Source organism: Hemicordylus capensis, chromosome 1 (assembly GCF_027244095.1).
Source record: "Hemicordylus capensis ecotype Gifberg chromosome 1, rHemCap1.1.pri, whole genome shotgun sequence".
Taxonomy (NCBI): Eukaryota; Metazoa; Chordata; class Lepidosauria; order Squamata; family Cordylidae; genus Hemicordylus; species Hemicordylus capensis.
In genome coordinates, this window is record NC_069657.1 from 83,770,537 (window position 1) to 83,788,112 (window position 17,576).

The 17,576-nt window shown below is 41.0% G+C and overlaps 1 protein-coding gene across 4 annotated transcripts in view; it reads right to left on the bottom strand.

Annotated features, from left to right (window-relative positions):
* The window catches only part of CSTPP1 (centriolar satellite-associated tubulin polyglutamylase complex regulator 1), a 191,377-nt gene extending 179,043 nt beyond the window's left edge, over positions 1 to 12,334 (bottom strand). For 2 of the 4 annotated variants that reach the window (XR_008308669.1, XM_053256438.1), the window contains exon 1: positions 12,146 to 12,318. Coding sequence is in view for 2 of the 4 variants with exons in the window: in XM_053256438.1 (XP_053112413.1) it covers positions 12,146 to 12,191 (46 nt within the window). In the remaining 2 variants the exon portion in view is untranslated. Of the gene's footprint in view, positions 1 to 12,145 lie in introns of all 4 variants that reach the window. The other 2 variants (XM_053256428.1, XM_053256466.1) reach the window with 2 other exon arrangements.
* Between the last annotated feature and the right edge of the window lie 5,242 nt (positions 12,335 to 17,576).

The following is a 17,576-nucleotide window of genomic DNA, read 5'->3' on the forward strand; positions in this document are numbered from 1 at the left end:
GGGACAAACTAGGTCACTGGAGTAAAATAAAGTCTTGCCTACGATAGGGCAGTGGTCTTATTTATACAAGGAGCACCTAATTATGCTCAGCAAACAGTAAAAATATGCTTTTAAGACATGAACACCTTCCGATGTCCTTTCCTTACTGAAAGAAAAAAAACTCCACTTAAGGACTCATGAGAAAAAGGGATATTCAAAACAAACATGAAATGTATTTATAAATTATAAAACTTTGTGGCTGGAAAGTTAAATTATTACTACAATCTTAGCCACACTTCCAATACCTAAGACCATGCTGTATAAATGTGAGCACACATTTAACATTTCCCATGTAATATGTATAGAACTGGGTTAATCATTAGGAAGGCAACTCTCCACACCCACTCTTCTCTTGAATAATCAAAATACAGTAGTGGAACAAACTGCTCTAGAATACATAGCATACTAGAGCAGTTTGTTCCCCTACTATATTTTGATTATTCAAGACTATCTCTTGGTGTGGAGGAGAGTGGGCTTTCCCAGCTCCTTGTGCTGAATCCTTTAAATTCCATACGACTCAGAACATACCATAGTAGCTATTTCGTTAAGACATAATATTGCACCGGTATCCAGATTCACAGTTGCAAGGTAATTTAATACACACACACAAGCATGGGAAAGAAATAAACATACATGCTTTGTGGTGACATGTTTCAGCAGCATAAGTAGCAAGATGGGGGGAAATATGCTTTGACACATTTTGCCATAACATTCATAATGTTTTGCTGGTGTCAGTGGATTAAATCTTTTCCCCAAACTCCAGTATGTTTTGCTAGAATTTTTAAATTTCTGTCTGTCCACTGGGTATACGGTGCCTGTAGGACTGTCTCTGTGTGAATGCAAACGGAAAAGACAATCACCTGCATATGGATCAGAAAGGAGTGACAAATCTAGCATATCATATAAGGGCTGCTACCTCCTCCTCCAGCAGAGGTGTTTCCATTCCATGATGTAAAACATTAAGGAAGACCTGATTCATCGGCACTTCTGCCACAATCATATCACACAAGTGGGTCCCACTCATATTGCTGAATATTGCTCATAGTGCATGCAAGCAATAGAACACAAAACTTGAGTTTTTCTTATCTGCTTAATATTCAGTAGCTTACATGCCAAAATGTTAAACTGCTTTTTACTCTCCAGAATACTTTAAGAGCAGTTTGGAGGCTAGTTGGGCATTTACAGGCTGCCAGGAACACATTATGGCAATGCTTGTTTCCCTGTGCTGGTTTCTTCCACTAAATTGGGTCATTTTCAAGGTTTCAGCCCTTATCTTCAAATGCCTGTAGCCAGGCTACTACTGTGGTTCAACTTGACACTCTACAAACATGTCCAGCCACAACAGCTACAGTCCATTGAGCTATTCAAGCTGTCAGCCAAGAGAGCGAGCGAGAGACACGCACGTGAGTGCAGTTCTGTCTTGGCAGCTGGTCCCATGCTGGCAAAGTCAAAGATGCTGAAAGTCGGGAACAAGCTGCACTGAATAATAAGACCAATCTTCACTGGTTATATGCCTCACTAACTCAAATACTAAAAATACAAATATTTGACACAGTGCAAGTTTATCAGATTCATCATTTCCTGTGATAGCCACTGGGATTTCACTAGTGTTAGGAGGTTTGGAAAACTCAAACCAGAACTGGAGGGATTAATTTAAAAAACAAACACAAAGGCAGGATAATATGCACCCTTTAAAGAGCACAGTACTTTTTATAGCTCAGTTTGTTTGCTTGGAATTTTGACCTAATGGTTTCAGAGAAACTAGTTTTCCCCTGACAAGTTGCCTTAGCACTGTTGCCTTAAATTATAATCCTCAAAGCACTCACGCCAGAACAGACCCATTGTTACTACTGTTACAGTAGTAACCTCCATATTACTACTCTGCCAGAATTGCAAGCCTGAAACCTTTGCTAGCTCTGCTGCCTCCAATCTAGTATGCTGTAAGAAAGCAGGGTCATCCAGAAACCAGATCGGACAATAGCTGACATGAGGAGGAACACTGCCTAACTTGTCCTTTTAATTTTAGTGGGACTACTCTGAGTAATTTTCCTCATGTCAGCTGATGTTTCCTACAGCGGACTGTGATTTCTGAATATCTCCTTAAACATTTTAAAAACCATTTTAAAACATTTTAGAACCACCACATTAAAGACTAGAGATGAACAGAATTGTTATGTATCTGAACAGATTCCTTCAAACATTCAGATTCCTTTATGATCTCACCAAACTTTGCTGTAGAGCAGACCTGGGTAAGGCAAGCAAACCGAACAAAAGCTTATCTATGGTATACCAAAACCATCCCTCTGCCAGGATTTTGTGACTGAAAACTTGTTACCCCCAATACCACCATGTAGAGAATCAAAGCTCGTTCGTGATTTGGCAAAAAGAGATGGGCTGGCACGCCATTCCACAGATAGTGTTACAATGTACGGTATATGCTGCTGATCTGGGACATGTGTTGCGAGGCTATACAATCTGGCAGTATTTTACCACTAAGGACAACATGGGTCAAAGGGAATCTAAATTAAGAACAAAAGCATTTCTCAGTCTTGAGCTCAACTGAAAACAAACACTCCTGTGCTTAGCTAGCACAGCAATAAGGGGCACAGCCTTTTCAGAAAGACTAGCCTGAAACTGCCACGCAGCAGCCTGGTTTCACTGTCTTTCTCTTTTTGTTTAATATCAAGTACCAAGACTTCATTCTGCTCCATGACAAATCAAGGACAGCACAAAGTATAACTTCCAGGCAGGGTGGATTTTATTTAAATCAAACTGATTTAAATCACGATTTAAATCACTAGCAGGGTGGATAAAAATTAAAAAAAATCCGATTTAAATAAAAAAAATCTGATTTTTTAATTTAAATCGGATTTTTTTTATTTAAATCGGATTTTTTTTATTTAAATAGGATTTTTTTTATTTTTATCCACCCTGCTAGCGATTTAAATCGTGATTTAAATCGTGATTTAAATCAGTTTGATTTAAATCAAATCCACCCTGCTTCCAAGTAATATATTAGTATATATTACTTCTGTGACAAACCACAATCACAGAATGCTCTCTCTTTAAGCTAAGAAGCAGTGCATTGACACTAAGGATGTCCTCTTTTCTTTTTACTAGCCTTGCTTCTGTGTTGGACAATCTCAAGTATTTGGGAATCTCTTAACAAGATTAAAAATATTTATATAATCACTTTTCAAAAAACAACAAAAACTCAAAGCAGTTTACACAGCAAAGTTATAAAAAAGGGTTTCCTTGTCCCAAAAGGCTCACCATTTAAAAATAAGCACAAGGTAGATACCCACAATAGCCAGTGGAAGAATGCTGTGCTGGGGTTAGACAGGAAGAGTTGCTCTCTCCTTGCTAAATATAAGATAACTGCCACCTTTAAAGGGTATCTCTTTGCCCAGTTAGCATCTCAAGAGTCTTTAAGTGCAACTGCAAATGTGATATTAATCACTAGTTTTATTCTACTAAAAGATCTATCATCTCTACACTTTGTCAAGCAAATAATTCATTTATGACAGTTGGCAGTAGCAGGCAGGTAGGCAGGCAGGCATAGCTGTGGCTCCTAGAAAGCATCAAACACATCTGCAGGCCCCCAAGAGCTAGTTTTCACACACACTAAGCGTCAAGGACTCTGACTGGTGATGGCAGAACAGCCCCGCTCCTCTTCATTTCTCTTTTGCAAGAGATCACCGAGTCTCTGGCATCAACTAGTCCAAGGCTTCACAAAATGCAGAGCCTCCCTGGCAGGGGGCTCATGTTCTCACATGTTCGCAGCTGGCACAAGATGAAGGGGGAAAGTTTCTGCTCGAGAAGGGAAGGAGAGGAACTTAACTCAAGAGGGGAAATAATTAAAAGTTTCAAAATTGCTCTCAGAAGAGTAAGCCTTCCATTAGAGTTGGAGTATGAAAACAGGTTCTCTGAAGAGGCAGCACTTAGTCAAAGAACCAAAAACAATCCAGACTGAGAAATGCATTCAAATATGGTGCTGTGTAGTAGCCAAGAATCTAAGTGTTGAGCCTGGAAACTTCCAGTCCAAATCCCACCTCAGTCATGGACTCACACAGTGGCCTTAGCTAAGACACGATGGCTCAGCCCCATGTATGTAATATGGGAATAATACCGGCCAACCTTAAAGAGTTGTTGCGAGGATTACTGAATCATATATGTCAAATACTTTCTTAAACAACCAAGTTCTTGTGACAATGATGAAAGACTTTGAATACATCCACAGTGCAATCCTATACATGTGTAATCAGAAGTCAGGCTCATGGAGTTCAGTGAGGCTCACTCCCAGTTAACTGCATAGGATTGGAGCCTAAGAATTATAATTAGTATTAATTTCTTCAGCTATAGTTTACATGGCTGTAACATCCTTAAAATATTCAGCTGTGTGCTAAACACACACACACGGCATAAGCTTCAATCATTTAACAAGCCCTGTGCTCTTATTTCAAAATTATTCTGCTGGCGATACTATTGACCATAGTATCCTTCTGGAACGTCTGAGGGGATTGAGGGTGGGAGGCACTGCTTTGCAGTGGTTCCACTCCTACCTCGTGGGCAGATTCCAGATGATGCGTCTTGGTATCTGTTGTTTTTCAAAATCGGAACTTTCGTATGGTGTCCCTCAGGGCTCCATTAGTCTCCGATGTTGTTTAACATCTACATGAAACCGCTGGGGATCATCAGATTTGGTGCAGGGCGTTATCAGTATGCTGATGACACTCAAATCTTTTTCTCCATGTCAGCATCATTGGGAGAAGGCATAACTGCCCTAAATGCCTGCCTGGAGATCGTAATGGGCTGGATGAGGAATAACAAACGGAGATTGAATCCAGATAAGACGGAGGTACTTATTCTGTGGGGTCAGAATTTGGGGTCACGCTCCCCCGGAAGGAAGAGGTACATAGTCTGGTGTGCTCTGGATCTGAACCTCTCCCTGGTGTCCCAGGTTGAGGTGCTGGCCAGAGGTGCTTTTTATCAGGTTCGGCTGATACACCAGCTGCATCCATTTCTTGAGATGAACAACCTCAAAACGGTGGTACATATGTATGCTGGTAACCTCTAGGCTGGATTACTGCAATGCGCTCTATGTGGGGCTGCCTTTGTATGTAGTCTGGAAACTGCAGTTGATCCAGAATGCGACAGCCAGATTGGTCTCTGGGTCATCCAGAAGAGACCATATTACTCCTGCGTTGAAAGAACTACACTGGCTTCCGACATGTTTCCGGGCAAAATACAAGGTGTTAGTTATTACCTATAAATTCCTAAACAAGCTTAGGCCATGGGTATTTAAAAGAATATCTTCTTCGCTCTGAGCCCCACCGCCTGTTAAGATCATCTGGAGAGGTTCCTCTGTGGTTGCCACTCGGGAATGGGCCTTCTCCGTTGCTGCCCCTGGACTTTGGAATGTGCTCCCTGTTGAAATAAGAGACTCCCCATCTCTGGCAACTTTTAAAAAGGCACTGAAGAAAAATTCATTCACCCAGGCTTTTAATTAGATTTACAGTTTTAATATTTTTAATACTGCATTTTAAATGTTTTTAATGATTTTAATTGTTAACTGATTTAATGTTTTAGGAACATAGGAAGCTGCCGTATACTCAGTCAGACCATTGGTCCATCTAGCTCAGTACTGTATTCTCAGAACTGTTTTAAATTATTTTAATTGCAAACCGCCCAGAGACACAAGTTTTGGGAGGTATAGAAATATTTTATTAATATAATAATACTAACAACAACAACAAATAAGAGACACTGCATATTTCAGAAAATGCAGTGTTGACAAAGTCAACAATATAAGTGGAAAATCAGACATCACCAAGACCTGGCAATAGCTTAAGAATGGCAACTTGAAGAAAGAAACAGAGAGTTTAATACTGGCTGCACAAGAACAGGCACTAAGAACAAATGCAATAAGAGCAAAAGTAGAAAAGTCAACAACAAACAGCAAGTGCCGCCTTTGTAAAGAAGCAGATGAAACCGTGGACCACCTAATCAGCTGTTGTAAAAAGATCACACAGACTGTCTACAAACAAAGGCATGACAAGGTAGTAGGGATGATACACTGGAACATCTGCAAAAAATACAAGCTACCTGTAGCCAAAAATTGGTGAGACCATAAAATTGAAAAAGTTGAAGAAAATGAAGATGCAAAAATATTATGGGACTTCCGACTACAAACAGACAAACATCTGCCACACAATACACCAGATAGAACTGTAGTCGAGAAGAAAGAAAAACAAGTTAAAATAATCGACATAGCAATACCAGAGGATAGCAGAATAGAAGAAAAAGAAATAGAAAAAATCACCAAATACAAAGATCTACAAATTGAAATTGAAAGGCTGTGGCAGAAAAAGACCAAAATAATCCCAGTGGTAACTGGTGCCCTGGGTGCAGTTCCAAAAGACCTTTAAGAGCACCTCAACACCATAGGGGCCACAGAAATCACCATCAGTCAATTACAAAAAGCAACTTTACTGGGAACAGCCTATATTCTGCGATGATATCTACAACAACAGCAACAACATTGACAATAAAATTCAGCCATCCAAGGTCCTTGGGAAGGACTCGATGTCTGGATAAAACAAACCAGTCAATAACACCTGTCTGACTGTGTAAACGATAATAATAAATAAGAGACACTGCATATTTCAGAAAATGCAGTGTTGACAAAGTCCCAGGTGCCTCATTGCCTGGGTGCCCTAAGACTTGGCATTTGTTCTTAGCCCTGGAAATATGCCACATGAAGATTATAGAAAATATTGCAAAACAAGTTGAAATAGGGGACATTTACTGCAACATGGGGGTCTTAAGAAGCACCCATTTAACCTGCCTGGCTCATTTTTTTAATATGTAGTGGGGGGGCTTAGAGATAGTCTGCCCATCCCAAAAGAATAGAGGCTGCACTAACAGTCTCTTCAAAGAACACCTGATACAACAGCCTGGGGCAACAAACAGACCTCTGAATGAGATTAACATGATTTGGTTTCTCTAATCACAGTTACCTGTAGTCTTGCAACCAGATAATGGTATTAACAAGACCCTGAGAAACACAATAAAGCACCTGGAGAAAGGCTTCTATTATTGCCAAAGCATTTTATTTAAACAAATGCAGGCCAATGTCGAAAAAGAAAAAAAGAAAAAGCATTTTCCCAAATAGGGCTTACTTTTACTGGATTCATTTTAGTCAAACAAACCCTTGGTCAACATTCACTTCTGTGAAAACCATCTAGTACCTCTTTTCTAAATAAAAATTACACTTGAGCATAATAGGTATATTATACAGCACAGAGACTGGACAATTAACATAACCAACATTTTTCTCACTTTAAAAGACCGACTTTTGGAAGTTCTTTCTGGATTCCATGCAGAACAGAAGCATCAAACAGATTAAAGCTAAAAGATTTGTCAATCCATTTCTAAACTTATGCATCTGAATGTAGACATCAGTAAAACAACACACAAGACAGAATAGGCAAATAGATCAAATCCATCCACTATGCTGGGATTATACACTAGATTTAAATTTGCATCTAAAGACTAAAAAACAAACACTCAATTTGAGGGGATAAGGGACCAAAACATAAATTGCTAGGGGGGCCCAAATGTCAAGATAATAGCATAATATGCACTTTTCCAAAAATTAAAACACAGAATTGCCATATGACCTGAAATATTAAGAAGTGGGGGCAATGCTTATTTTAAAGAGTCCTAGCCATAAACTTTGTAAAGGAATTTATGTGAGCCAATAGATAATATGTTGGACTTGGATCTGGCTTCCACTTCCTGTCCAACCACAGAGTTCCTGGGTGGTCTTCATCAAATCACAATCTCTGCGCTTTCGTTTCCCACATATAAAATGTAGTAACAACATAGTTGTTGTGAGGGCCAGAGAAAGAGAGAGGCCAAGCCTATAACACATTCAAATAATAAATTAGCCAGTTTTATACTGAATCCAAGATATCTAAGAGCTGTGAAGGAGCTTTCCCACAAACAACATTTAGAGCAGCGAAGGTCAGGCGCAGGGCAGAGGTGGGCAACAATGAAAAAACTGGGAACTTTGGAAAATTTGAAAAAAACCTTGTATGAAATATTGTCTCTCTTAGATGCATGAAATGTTTTACAAGTAATGATTCTGAAATATTATCACTTCCTGCCATTGCTTTTTCAACAACGAAAAATATTAGATAATTAAAATTCTAATCCTGTACAACTCTCAGATCCCAGATGCATTTCTTTCTTTGCCCTTCACAAGGGCGTATTGTCGTATTTCCTACAGGGACACACAGACCTAGGCCCTTCCCAAGGCCCTTCTTGGGTTGTGAATTGTTGCCTGCCTTCCTCTTTGATCTAGAAAGTGGTGAATATTCTTATCCTCCTGGTTTGGCTCCTGTCCATCTCCGAGATATTTTCTCAAAGAACTGTGACACCAGTTTCACCCTCCTACAGGAAAACAAGCAGCCTATTGCCCTGCCTGCTTGTATGGTGAGTCAAAAGAAAGCTAAAGGGGACAGATGCTTGTTCAGTGTTGATGGCTCTTATTTTACTTGTTTTCAACTGGCAAAATATCAGACTTGTCCAGAAAGCTCAGGTAGCAGCAGCTTGCAGGTCAACATTTAGCACATATGTGTTAAATTATATGTGTTACATATGTTTGTATTATATTTATACTTATGACCTTGAAAGTATATATGCCTTTTTTATTTTACAAAAAAGAACATATTTACTAAGCTAAACAAAGTTCATTTTGTGTCTCTGAATCAATAAAAGTTTAAATGTGATGCAAATTAAGTAGCATAATTTTTAATTTCCCCCAATTTTTTTTGTTTTGTTTTCTTCTTGAGGGGGAAAAAGGAGGGGGATTTTCTCCATGACTTCAGCATTTCTGGAAATGTACATATCTAATGTCATTGTTCAGAAACTTTGAACAAAAAGTTGGTCTTTATTGGGTCTGAAGTTACTCATTTGCTTAAACCACTAGTTTTCAAACTGCATTCCATGACGTTCCTCAGAAACTTATCAGGAGATCAATTACGGCAGACAATCTTCTCTGGAACACAACTTTCATATCACTACCAATCATCCCCTAAAACATGGAGTACAGGGAATATTAGCATGTTCTAGAGTGCATTCTCAGTTCAATGGGTAAAGTCCAACACTCCATATGAAGCATGTATTTCTAGAGTACATTAGTACTTCGAGTAGAAGTATTTCTAGAACACAAATCAGAATCTTCTGCAAAGTTTCATAGTAGACATATAGGACTTCCTCAGCAGTTAAGAGAATATGGAAGGAGTTCCTTGAATGCAGAATTTTTTTAAAAATAGCTTAAGCTGTATATTTATTTTCATCTAACCCATACTTCTGAGAGGTTCACTTCAGTTCATTCTCCTTGTAGCATAATATAGTCTGCTTTAACTACTGAGACACTTCAGTATAGAAAACTTCTAGATAAGGCACTCTGCTATTCCAAAGCAGCAAAAAATAACAAGTTATTTTATTCATATTTAGGACTACAGCAGTTGTTTAGGACAGTCCAGCAAGTTTATTAAATTCCAACAATGTCCCTCAGAGGAGGCCTCACAGGCCACATCAGCCTTGCCAGACTTTCTCCCTGTTCTTCTCATTTATTTTGCCCTTTTCTCTGCTCCAATACTTGCAGTGGCAGCCAACACCTAGTACCAGTCCCTTGGTTTTGTTCTATCCCTCATGCACATGGATATGAGACAAACATGTGCAGTGTCATAAGGAAATGCAGCAAAGACTGGGAAGTTGGTAACCACCTTAAGCACCAGGTCATGGGACAAATGAACTACCATTGACTGGTTGGCCAGCAGGAGGATGGAATCTCCCACAATTCATTTGGGTAATACTATTACACAAAATAATACAACTGCATTTAGTTAGCTTTAGCACTTCAGCTAACTATATGCATTTCTGTACTCCCATTATCATTATCTTCTACTGTATTACACTCCAAAACTTAATGCTCCTGCCAATGAAAAAATAAACCACAATAAATGGCTGGTGTGGTGTAGTGCAATGCCTAAGAATGCAATCCTGTGTATACATACATGAAAGTAAGCCCCATTTACACAATGGGACTTACTTCCAAGTAAACATGCATAGAATTCTACTGCACAAGTGTGTAAGACAAGTCAAATCTCATCTCAACCACAAACTCATTAGGTAGCCTTAGGCAAGCAGTATCACTCAACCTCACACACACAAACCCTGCAACAGGCCACAATAATAGTGCTGGCATTATACTTTATAGGGTTGTTGTAAAGATTACTGAGATAATATGAAGTATTTTTAAAATACCCAGCAAGCACACAGTTTTTATTTAGCCTCAAACGTGTTGCAGCACATCTTGTCTTTGGGGGTAAAATGGTCATTTCTTGGTCCAAAATATTATCTTTATTATTTAATATACCTTCTTTCCAGCCATATTAGTCTATAGTCCTGTACATATAGTTACGCACAAGATGCAGCCTTATCCAAAGCAAAGAGATTTCTTAAGAGTCATTTCCCACAGCCACAAAAATTTCATGCCTCAATGGACAGTCCACTCTATATTGATAGATACATTAGGTCCGCAATCCTAAAACATGCTAACTAGGAAGTACATGTCACAGAATACAGAGGGACTTATTTCAAAGAAAATATTCATAGGATTGCAGGGTGAGGCTCTTCCTCTAATGGCCATTTGGAACAACTTCATTTCTTTCCCCTCCTAGGAGGATTCTTCTGATACTAAAGCATGTCCAGTGTGACCAAATGCAGATTCCATTTGTATTATGAATGTGAGGGTTCCCCCTCCCAGTGTTGTGGATACAGGGGGGTCCGAAAGGGCCCTTATTTTTGATAGCAACTGCTTTTAAAATACTGGGAGCCCATGATTCAGCTACATGGTGGGCAGGGTATCAGGGCTAGGGGTTGCCAACATTTTACTGCCCGAATAAGGGACCTGAGGCAGAGACTATGCCAGAGTAATTGGGAGACTGAGTGCTGTATGTGTTTTTACCACTTTCAACTTAAACAACAGTATAAGTTACAACTTAGGAACATAGGAAACTACCATATACTGAGTCAGACCACTGGTTCATCTAGCTCAGCACTGTCTCCCCAGACTGGCAGCAGCTTCTCCAAGGTTGCAGGCAGGAATCTCTCTCAGGCCTATCTTGGAGATGCTGGGGTTGGGAGAGCCCTGGAACCTTCTGCATTCTTAGATTGCTTGTCCTCCAGGGGCGTAGCTATAATTGAGCAAAAGGGTTCAAAGAACACGGGCCCCCAGCTCCTGAGGGGCCCCCAGCTCAACCCCTCCCTATTTTCTTCATTATCTCCCTCACTCTGAGGGGGCCGCCAGAGAGAAGGATGAACACGGGCCCCCTCTCCCCTAGCTACGCCCCTGTTGTCCTCTACTTATTAATATAACCATGGTTAACCATACTGGGTGTGATGTAATTTAAAACTCTTCTAGAAAGAGAAGCATTGTTAGCCAGTAAAAAATAGGTTTCACACATGAGCACTAACTAGTAGTGATCGCTTGCATTCTTTTCATGATCCTGAAACCTGGATAATGCCAAGTTAGCCAACCACTGATGGCTGTTTAATATTGATGTTTTTTGTTAATGTCCCCAGTATGGGACTGCTGGCAACCCTAAGCTTGCAGCCCGCCAGAATGACAGAGTACTCTGGCAGGGAGGGAGAAAGGAAAGGAGTTGGAGCTCATTAATTTCATTATTAGTGGAAATAACTGGTTTGCTCTGAGCCAAAGGTTCTTCCCATTAGCTGAAAGAAAACAAGGGGCAAATGGTATTCTGTAAGAGAAAGACCATTATGGGTTGAAATAAGGGACATTCCTAAATTGTGCCATGGGACTAGCAATACTCCCACTCCAGGAGACAGGGGTGGAGAGGAAACGGGAAACCACCATAAAGGAGGACAGAAGCAAATCAGACACACCCTCTCCCATTTCCTCTCCCCACCCCCCACCCCCAGGGAAGCGTAGCGGCAGTAGTGTCAGCCCTGCGGCGACAGCAGAGGGGACAGACACCTGCTCTGCGTGCCACAGCCGCCTGAGCCTCACCCAGATACTCGAGCCCCGACTGAGAGAGACGATCGGCATTCAGCATCCTGTCAGCGCCGTCCAGCCTCCTCTCCCCCGGTCTCCAGGACACCAGACGCTGTGGCGAGGGAAATCCTCTCCGGCCAGAAACAGACTCCCTCGCAACCAGGGTCCCCCTCTCAGGAAGAGGAGCAGGATCAAGGACGCACCCGGAAACCGCCCCTTTTCACTCCCCCACGCGCGCTGCTGTGCCTAGATGCCCCTTGTTTAAGGGCATCTTTCAGATTAAAGAAATAACTGATTCCACACAGCCTCAAAGTATTTTCTGTAGGAAAGCAGCTCCCGATCGTAGATATAGGCTTCACCAGAGTTTTCTTCAGAAAAATGTTGATATATGACAACAAAAGGTCATACCCGCTATCTGAACCCATTAAATTTAACAGGTGCTGAAGCAGGTCCCGTTTTCCACTGCAGAGTTTTTAAATGTTGAAAGAGACAGTATTTAAGAGCTAGATGTGTATGATACAAGATAGATCTGCAGTATCCAAATGGACAAATGTGTTTTCTAGTTGATAGGGTAACTCACATTTTGAAGTGAAGGTTTCCAAAATACTTTATATTATAATAACTACTTACATAGGGGTAATCATGTTTGCCTACTGCAGCAAAACCAACAAAGTGTTATAGTACCTTAGAGACCAGCAGTTTTATTGTAGTACTGTATAAGTGTGTATCAGCTAATACCCATTTCGTCCGATGCATTAAATATTATCCAAAGATGGCAGTTATATGTTGATTTGGAATGTATCAGGAAGTCTGAATTCTCTCTGTTTAGGCTTGAATTGATAAGAGTTTTCTCTCCTACTGCAAGGGTTAATTTGCAAAGGTTGGGAGAACGTATTATCACCCATTATTTCTAATATGAATTATCACTGTGCTTATCATTTAACATTTATCATTTAAACTTTACATAATGACACAAGACTGTGCCTTTTTTAACTAGCTGCATTTTGCTGAGCTTATTTTAAAGGCAAAATAAGATAATTTTATTGCAACCTACCAGAATATCAAAAAGCAGGCAGTCAGCTTTCAGATTCTCCAGAACTTTTCATCAGGTTGGATGTTAAACAAAACAAAAGCAGTAGAAAAGGGGACCGTTTTCTTCAAGGAGATAACTGCCTTGGTTTCCTACAAAATATGTGCTGGAGGGGCTGCCTTATAAAATGTAGTAGCCATCATTAGTTTTATTCATAATTTATACCACTCTTTCCAGGGTGCACAGTACTTTAAAGTTATTGTCCCCTTTATAGCCTAGTTCTCTAAAATACCCCATACAGCATTACTACACAGTAGGGGCCCCATTGATGGCACAACAGTACAAATAGCTGCTGCTTTGAGAGGAGGCAAGGTCAGCTCCCAGTGTCTGACACAGGGACAAGGTGGCCATTATATAGGGGCTACGAGCCTAGTTGGTGCCTTCATGTCATAGTACTGCACAGCAGAGCACAGACCTGGTCTATTAGTTGGCTATTCTCTAGATATCACTTTCTCACACACTTGGCACGATGTGGACCATTCTGTCTATACATACTATTTTACTTCTCAGTTTAAACTGAGAATTCATTTGGTATTTCTATAACCTCTTTGACTCTGGAATTTCCCCCCAATATTTATTTTTGTGCTTCTGTGAGGGTTCTCTATCATTTTAAACCAGCTAAAGGAATAAAATCTTCCTTTTGGACACAAAGCCCATTTGTGGTTGTAATAATGATAAGTTTCAGCACTACTGGCGCCTGACTGTTAATGACTCAAAAAGAAACGAAATAAAAACAAGATGTTGCTTTGGGAGCCCTTCACACACTTTGCCCTGCTTACTAAAACTTTCTCATTGGCTTGCCAGAACCTGAAGGTAATTATTACAAAATCTACTACAGAAATCACCTGTTCTCCTGCAAGCAATGAGAGCTTTGCTTTACATGGGGGATTTAATGATAATTGTTGCTGGGGTTTTTTAAAAATCTGTCTCAGTTGGGAGAAACCCCTTCAGCTAGGGATGCAAGAACAATGCACTCCACACAGTTAAGCAAGTGGAGGAATAGCAGGTCTCAAAGTATTAAGGCTGAAAAATATTATTTAAATATTTATATATTACTGTTTAACAAAAGAAAATGGTCAAAGCAGTTTACATAGCAAAGAAGGTAGAAGATGGTTCCCTTTCCCAAAGGGGCTCACAACCACACATTCAACAGCCATTGCAGAGACACTGCGCTGGGCTGAATAGGAATAATTGCTCTCCTAATAAATATAAGAGAGATACCACTTTAAAAGGTGCCTCTTTGCCCAGTTCAGGAGGGGTATTGTTTCTCAGGTCTCTCCCACCTTTCCTTATTCTTATTTACGTACAAATTTATATCCGACTTTATTTTCCCTGGCTAACAGCTATCATACAAATAATACAATCTTGACATTACACCAATAAAAGCAGCAATTATAAGACCAAGGGTGGGGGCGGAGAACCAGCAAGAAGACAGAAGCAGAATATCACAAATTACAATAATGTGCCCAGAGAGTCAGCAGACATTCAGAAACACACACGTTAACAATTTTTTCAGCTTGTGCTTAAACAGGGAGGGTGCCAACCATACCTCAGGAGTGAGGGAGTTCCACAGAGTGGGGACAGCTACAGAGAAGATACATTATTGGGCTGTCGCCAGCCTCCTCCACTGGAGAAAGGACATGAAGAACAGCCTCCTAAAAGATATGCAGAAATCTTGGAGCTTTAAAGGTAATGACAGCACCTTGAATTGAGCTTGGAAGCCTATCAATGCAACAAAGGTGAAATATGCTCTGAGTCCTTGGCACCTGTCAGAGCTCATACTGCTGCATTTTGTACCAGATATAGCTTCCTAAGAGTGTTCCAGGGCAGCTTCATATGCAGTGCATAACTGTAGAGTAACAGAGGTGACAAGAGGCCACCTGAGTCAGAAACAGATGCAGTTAGCACACCAGTCAAAGCTGGGAGAATGCTCTCCATCTAACAGCAAAGCTGGGTTCAGGAGAACTTCCAAACTGCAAACTTGATCTTTCAAGGGAACTACAACCCTATCCAGAACAGGGTAATGTGCTGTTACCAGGTCTCCTTTTCTAACCAGGAGAGCATTTGTCTTGACCAGATTTAATTTCAGCTTGTTCACCCCCATCCAGCCCATCACCAACTCAAGGCATTGATTTATTAAATGTATCTTGGCTATAAACTGTGTTGGGTATGAATTCCTTCCTTTCACAACAGCTGATAGCTATGTGTCTTTCTTGGGCACCAATAATAATAGAAAATAAATGCCTTGACATAAGGACTGTGAGGTAGGTTAGGCTGAGAAATGCATGACTGGCCCAGAGGCACCCCGTGAGTTTCATGGCTGAATGCGGATTTGAAATCAGGTCTTCCCAGTCCTAGTCCCACACTCTAACCACTACACCACACTGACTCACTAGTGGCCAGCTTGAGACATATGGGCCAGAAGTGTCACAGGAATGTGTGACTGATATGGACAGAAGCAAGAGGGTCAATTAACCTGGTTATAAGATATCTTCAGGTTTGTACTACTGACTGATTTTCTAATGCTATGCCACTGTCTGTTCCCTAGCTCAGTTGATTAGAGATATAAGTACCACCAAGATATGACATGGATGTCGCAGATATACGTAATGCAGCTCACACTAGAGCGGTATAATATTAAAACTTAGATTTGACTTTTAGCACACTGACCCAAAAGGTTGGCCACCACTGATATAACCTATAAAACAAGTTGGTCTGAGTAAGAACTAATTAGCCTACTTTCCTTTCACTGTTCCTTCAACTCGACTAAATTTGGTTCAAATCGAGGTCCACAAGTTAGATTTCTTGCATCTCAAATGTTCATGTGTCTGCCATCTTGGACCGGAGTGAATGACATCATTACATACTGCACCATTGAGGTGTCCTTATGTGTCACTCACTATAACTGTACCAAATTTGATTCAAATTGGTTAGATAGTCCTCAAGTTAGTGTACTTGCACCTGAAAGGTTTGCACATCCACCATCTTGGATCAAGATAGTTTACATCATCACCAACTACACCACAGGGGCATCCCCATGTGTCCATACAGCTGTAGCAAATTTGGTTAAAAGCAGTTAGACTGTCCACAAGTTAGTGCACTTGCACCTCAAAAGTTTACGTGTCTGCCATCCAGGGCTGTCCTTTGAGACAGGACTGTCCAGGCAAAGGGGACCCAGGGCAAATCAACCAGTGCAGGGCCCACTTCCAGTTAAGGGGCCCACTTGTACCTCCAAAGTTTATGTGTCCGCCATCTTGAATGTGTGGATGACATCATCACAAACTATGCCATTGAGATGTCCCTGTGTGTCACTCCCTACAACTGTACCCAATTTGGTTCAAATGGGTTAGACAGTCCACAAATTAGCTAGCTTGCTCCTCAGACATCCATGCAACCACCATCTTGGATTGGGGTGGATGACATCATCACAAACTATGCCATTGAGGTGTCCCTATGTATTTGCTACTGCTGTAGTAAATTTGGTTCAAATCAGTTAGGCGGTTCACAAGTCCACTTGAGCCCACTTGTGCCCCAAAAGTTTATACATCTGCCATCTTGGATCGGGGTAGATGACATAATCACAAACTATGCCATTGAGGCGTCCCTATGTGTCCCTACAACTGTACCTAATTTGGTTCATATTGGTCCAGGCGTTGCAAAGTTGATAGTGGGGACACACACACACAGATGAGCATACAGACAGACAGACAGACAGACAGACACACACACACACACACACATACAGCTGGGTGATCTCACAAGCCTACTAGAAAGTAGGCTAAAAAAGGGAGCTGGGGGAAATGGAGGATAGAGCAGCAGGGGCATATCTAGGGTAGGGCAGGCAGGGCACATGCCCCAGGCACCACTTGAAGAGGGGTGCCAATTTTTAAAATTAAAAAATGGCCACCAAAAACAAAATGGCCACCATGCATGCTCAAATGACCTCTGTGAGGTCCTAGGCCATGCCAGGCCTCACAGAGGCCATTTGAGAATGTGTGGTGACCTCCAAAATGGCCATCACACCAATCTTTACGGGCCCAAAAATCAGCCTGGGATGGGCTGCAGCGGTGAATTAAGAGGCCGGCAGTGGGAGGGGGAACCTTTGCAGAACCCCACCCCCATGGCCTTTAGGAAGCCCACTGAAGGGGCTACAGGTAAAAAAAATTAATTTAATATAATATAAGTCACTGTACACATATTCAGTTTGGCACTATGTACAGAGAATCAGGGCTTGTGAATACTGGGCTGAATGGTGAGTTTGTCTTTGAATCAGCGTGAAATCCTTAGTATTAAGGCCCACTGGGAGTTTCTTGCTCTCTTTCTCTCATTTTGACTGTCTTTCTGAAATACTAGAAT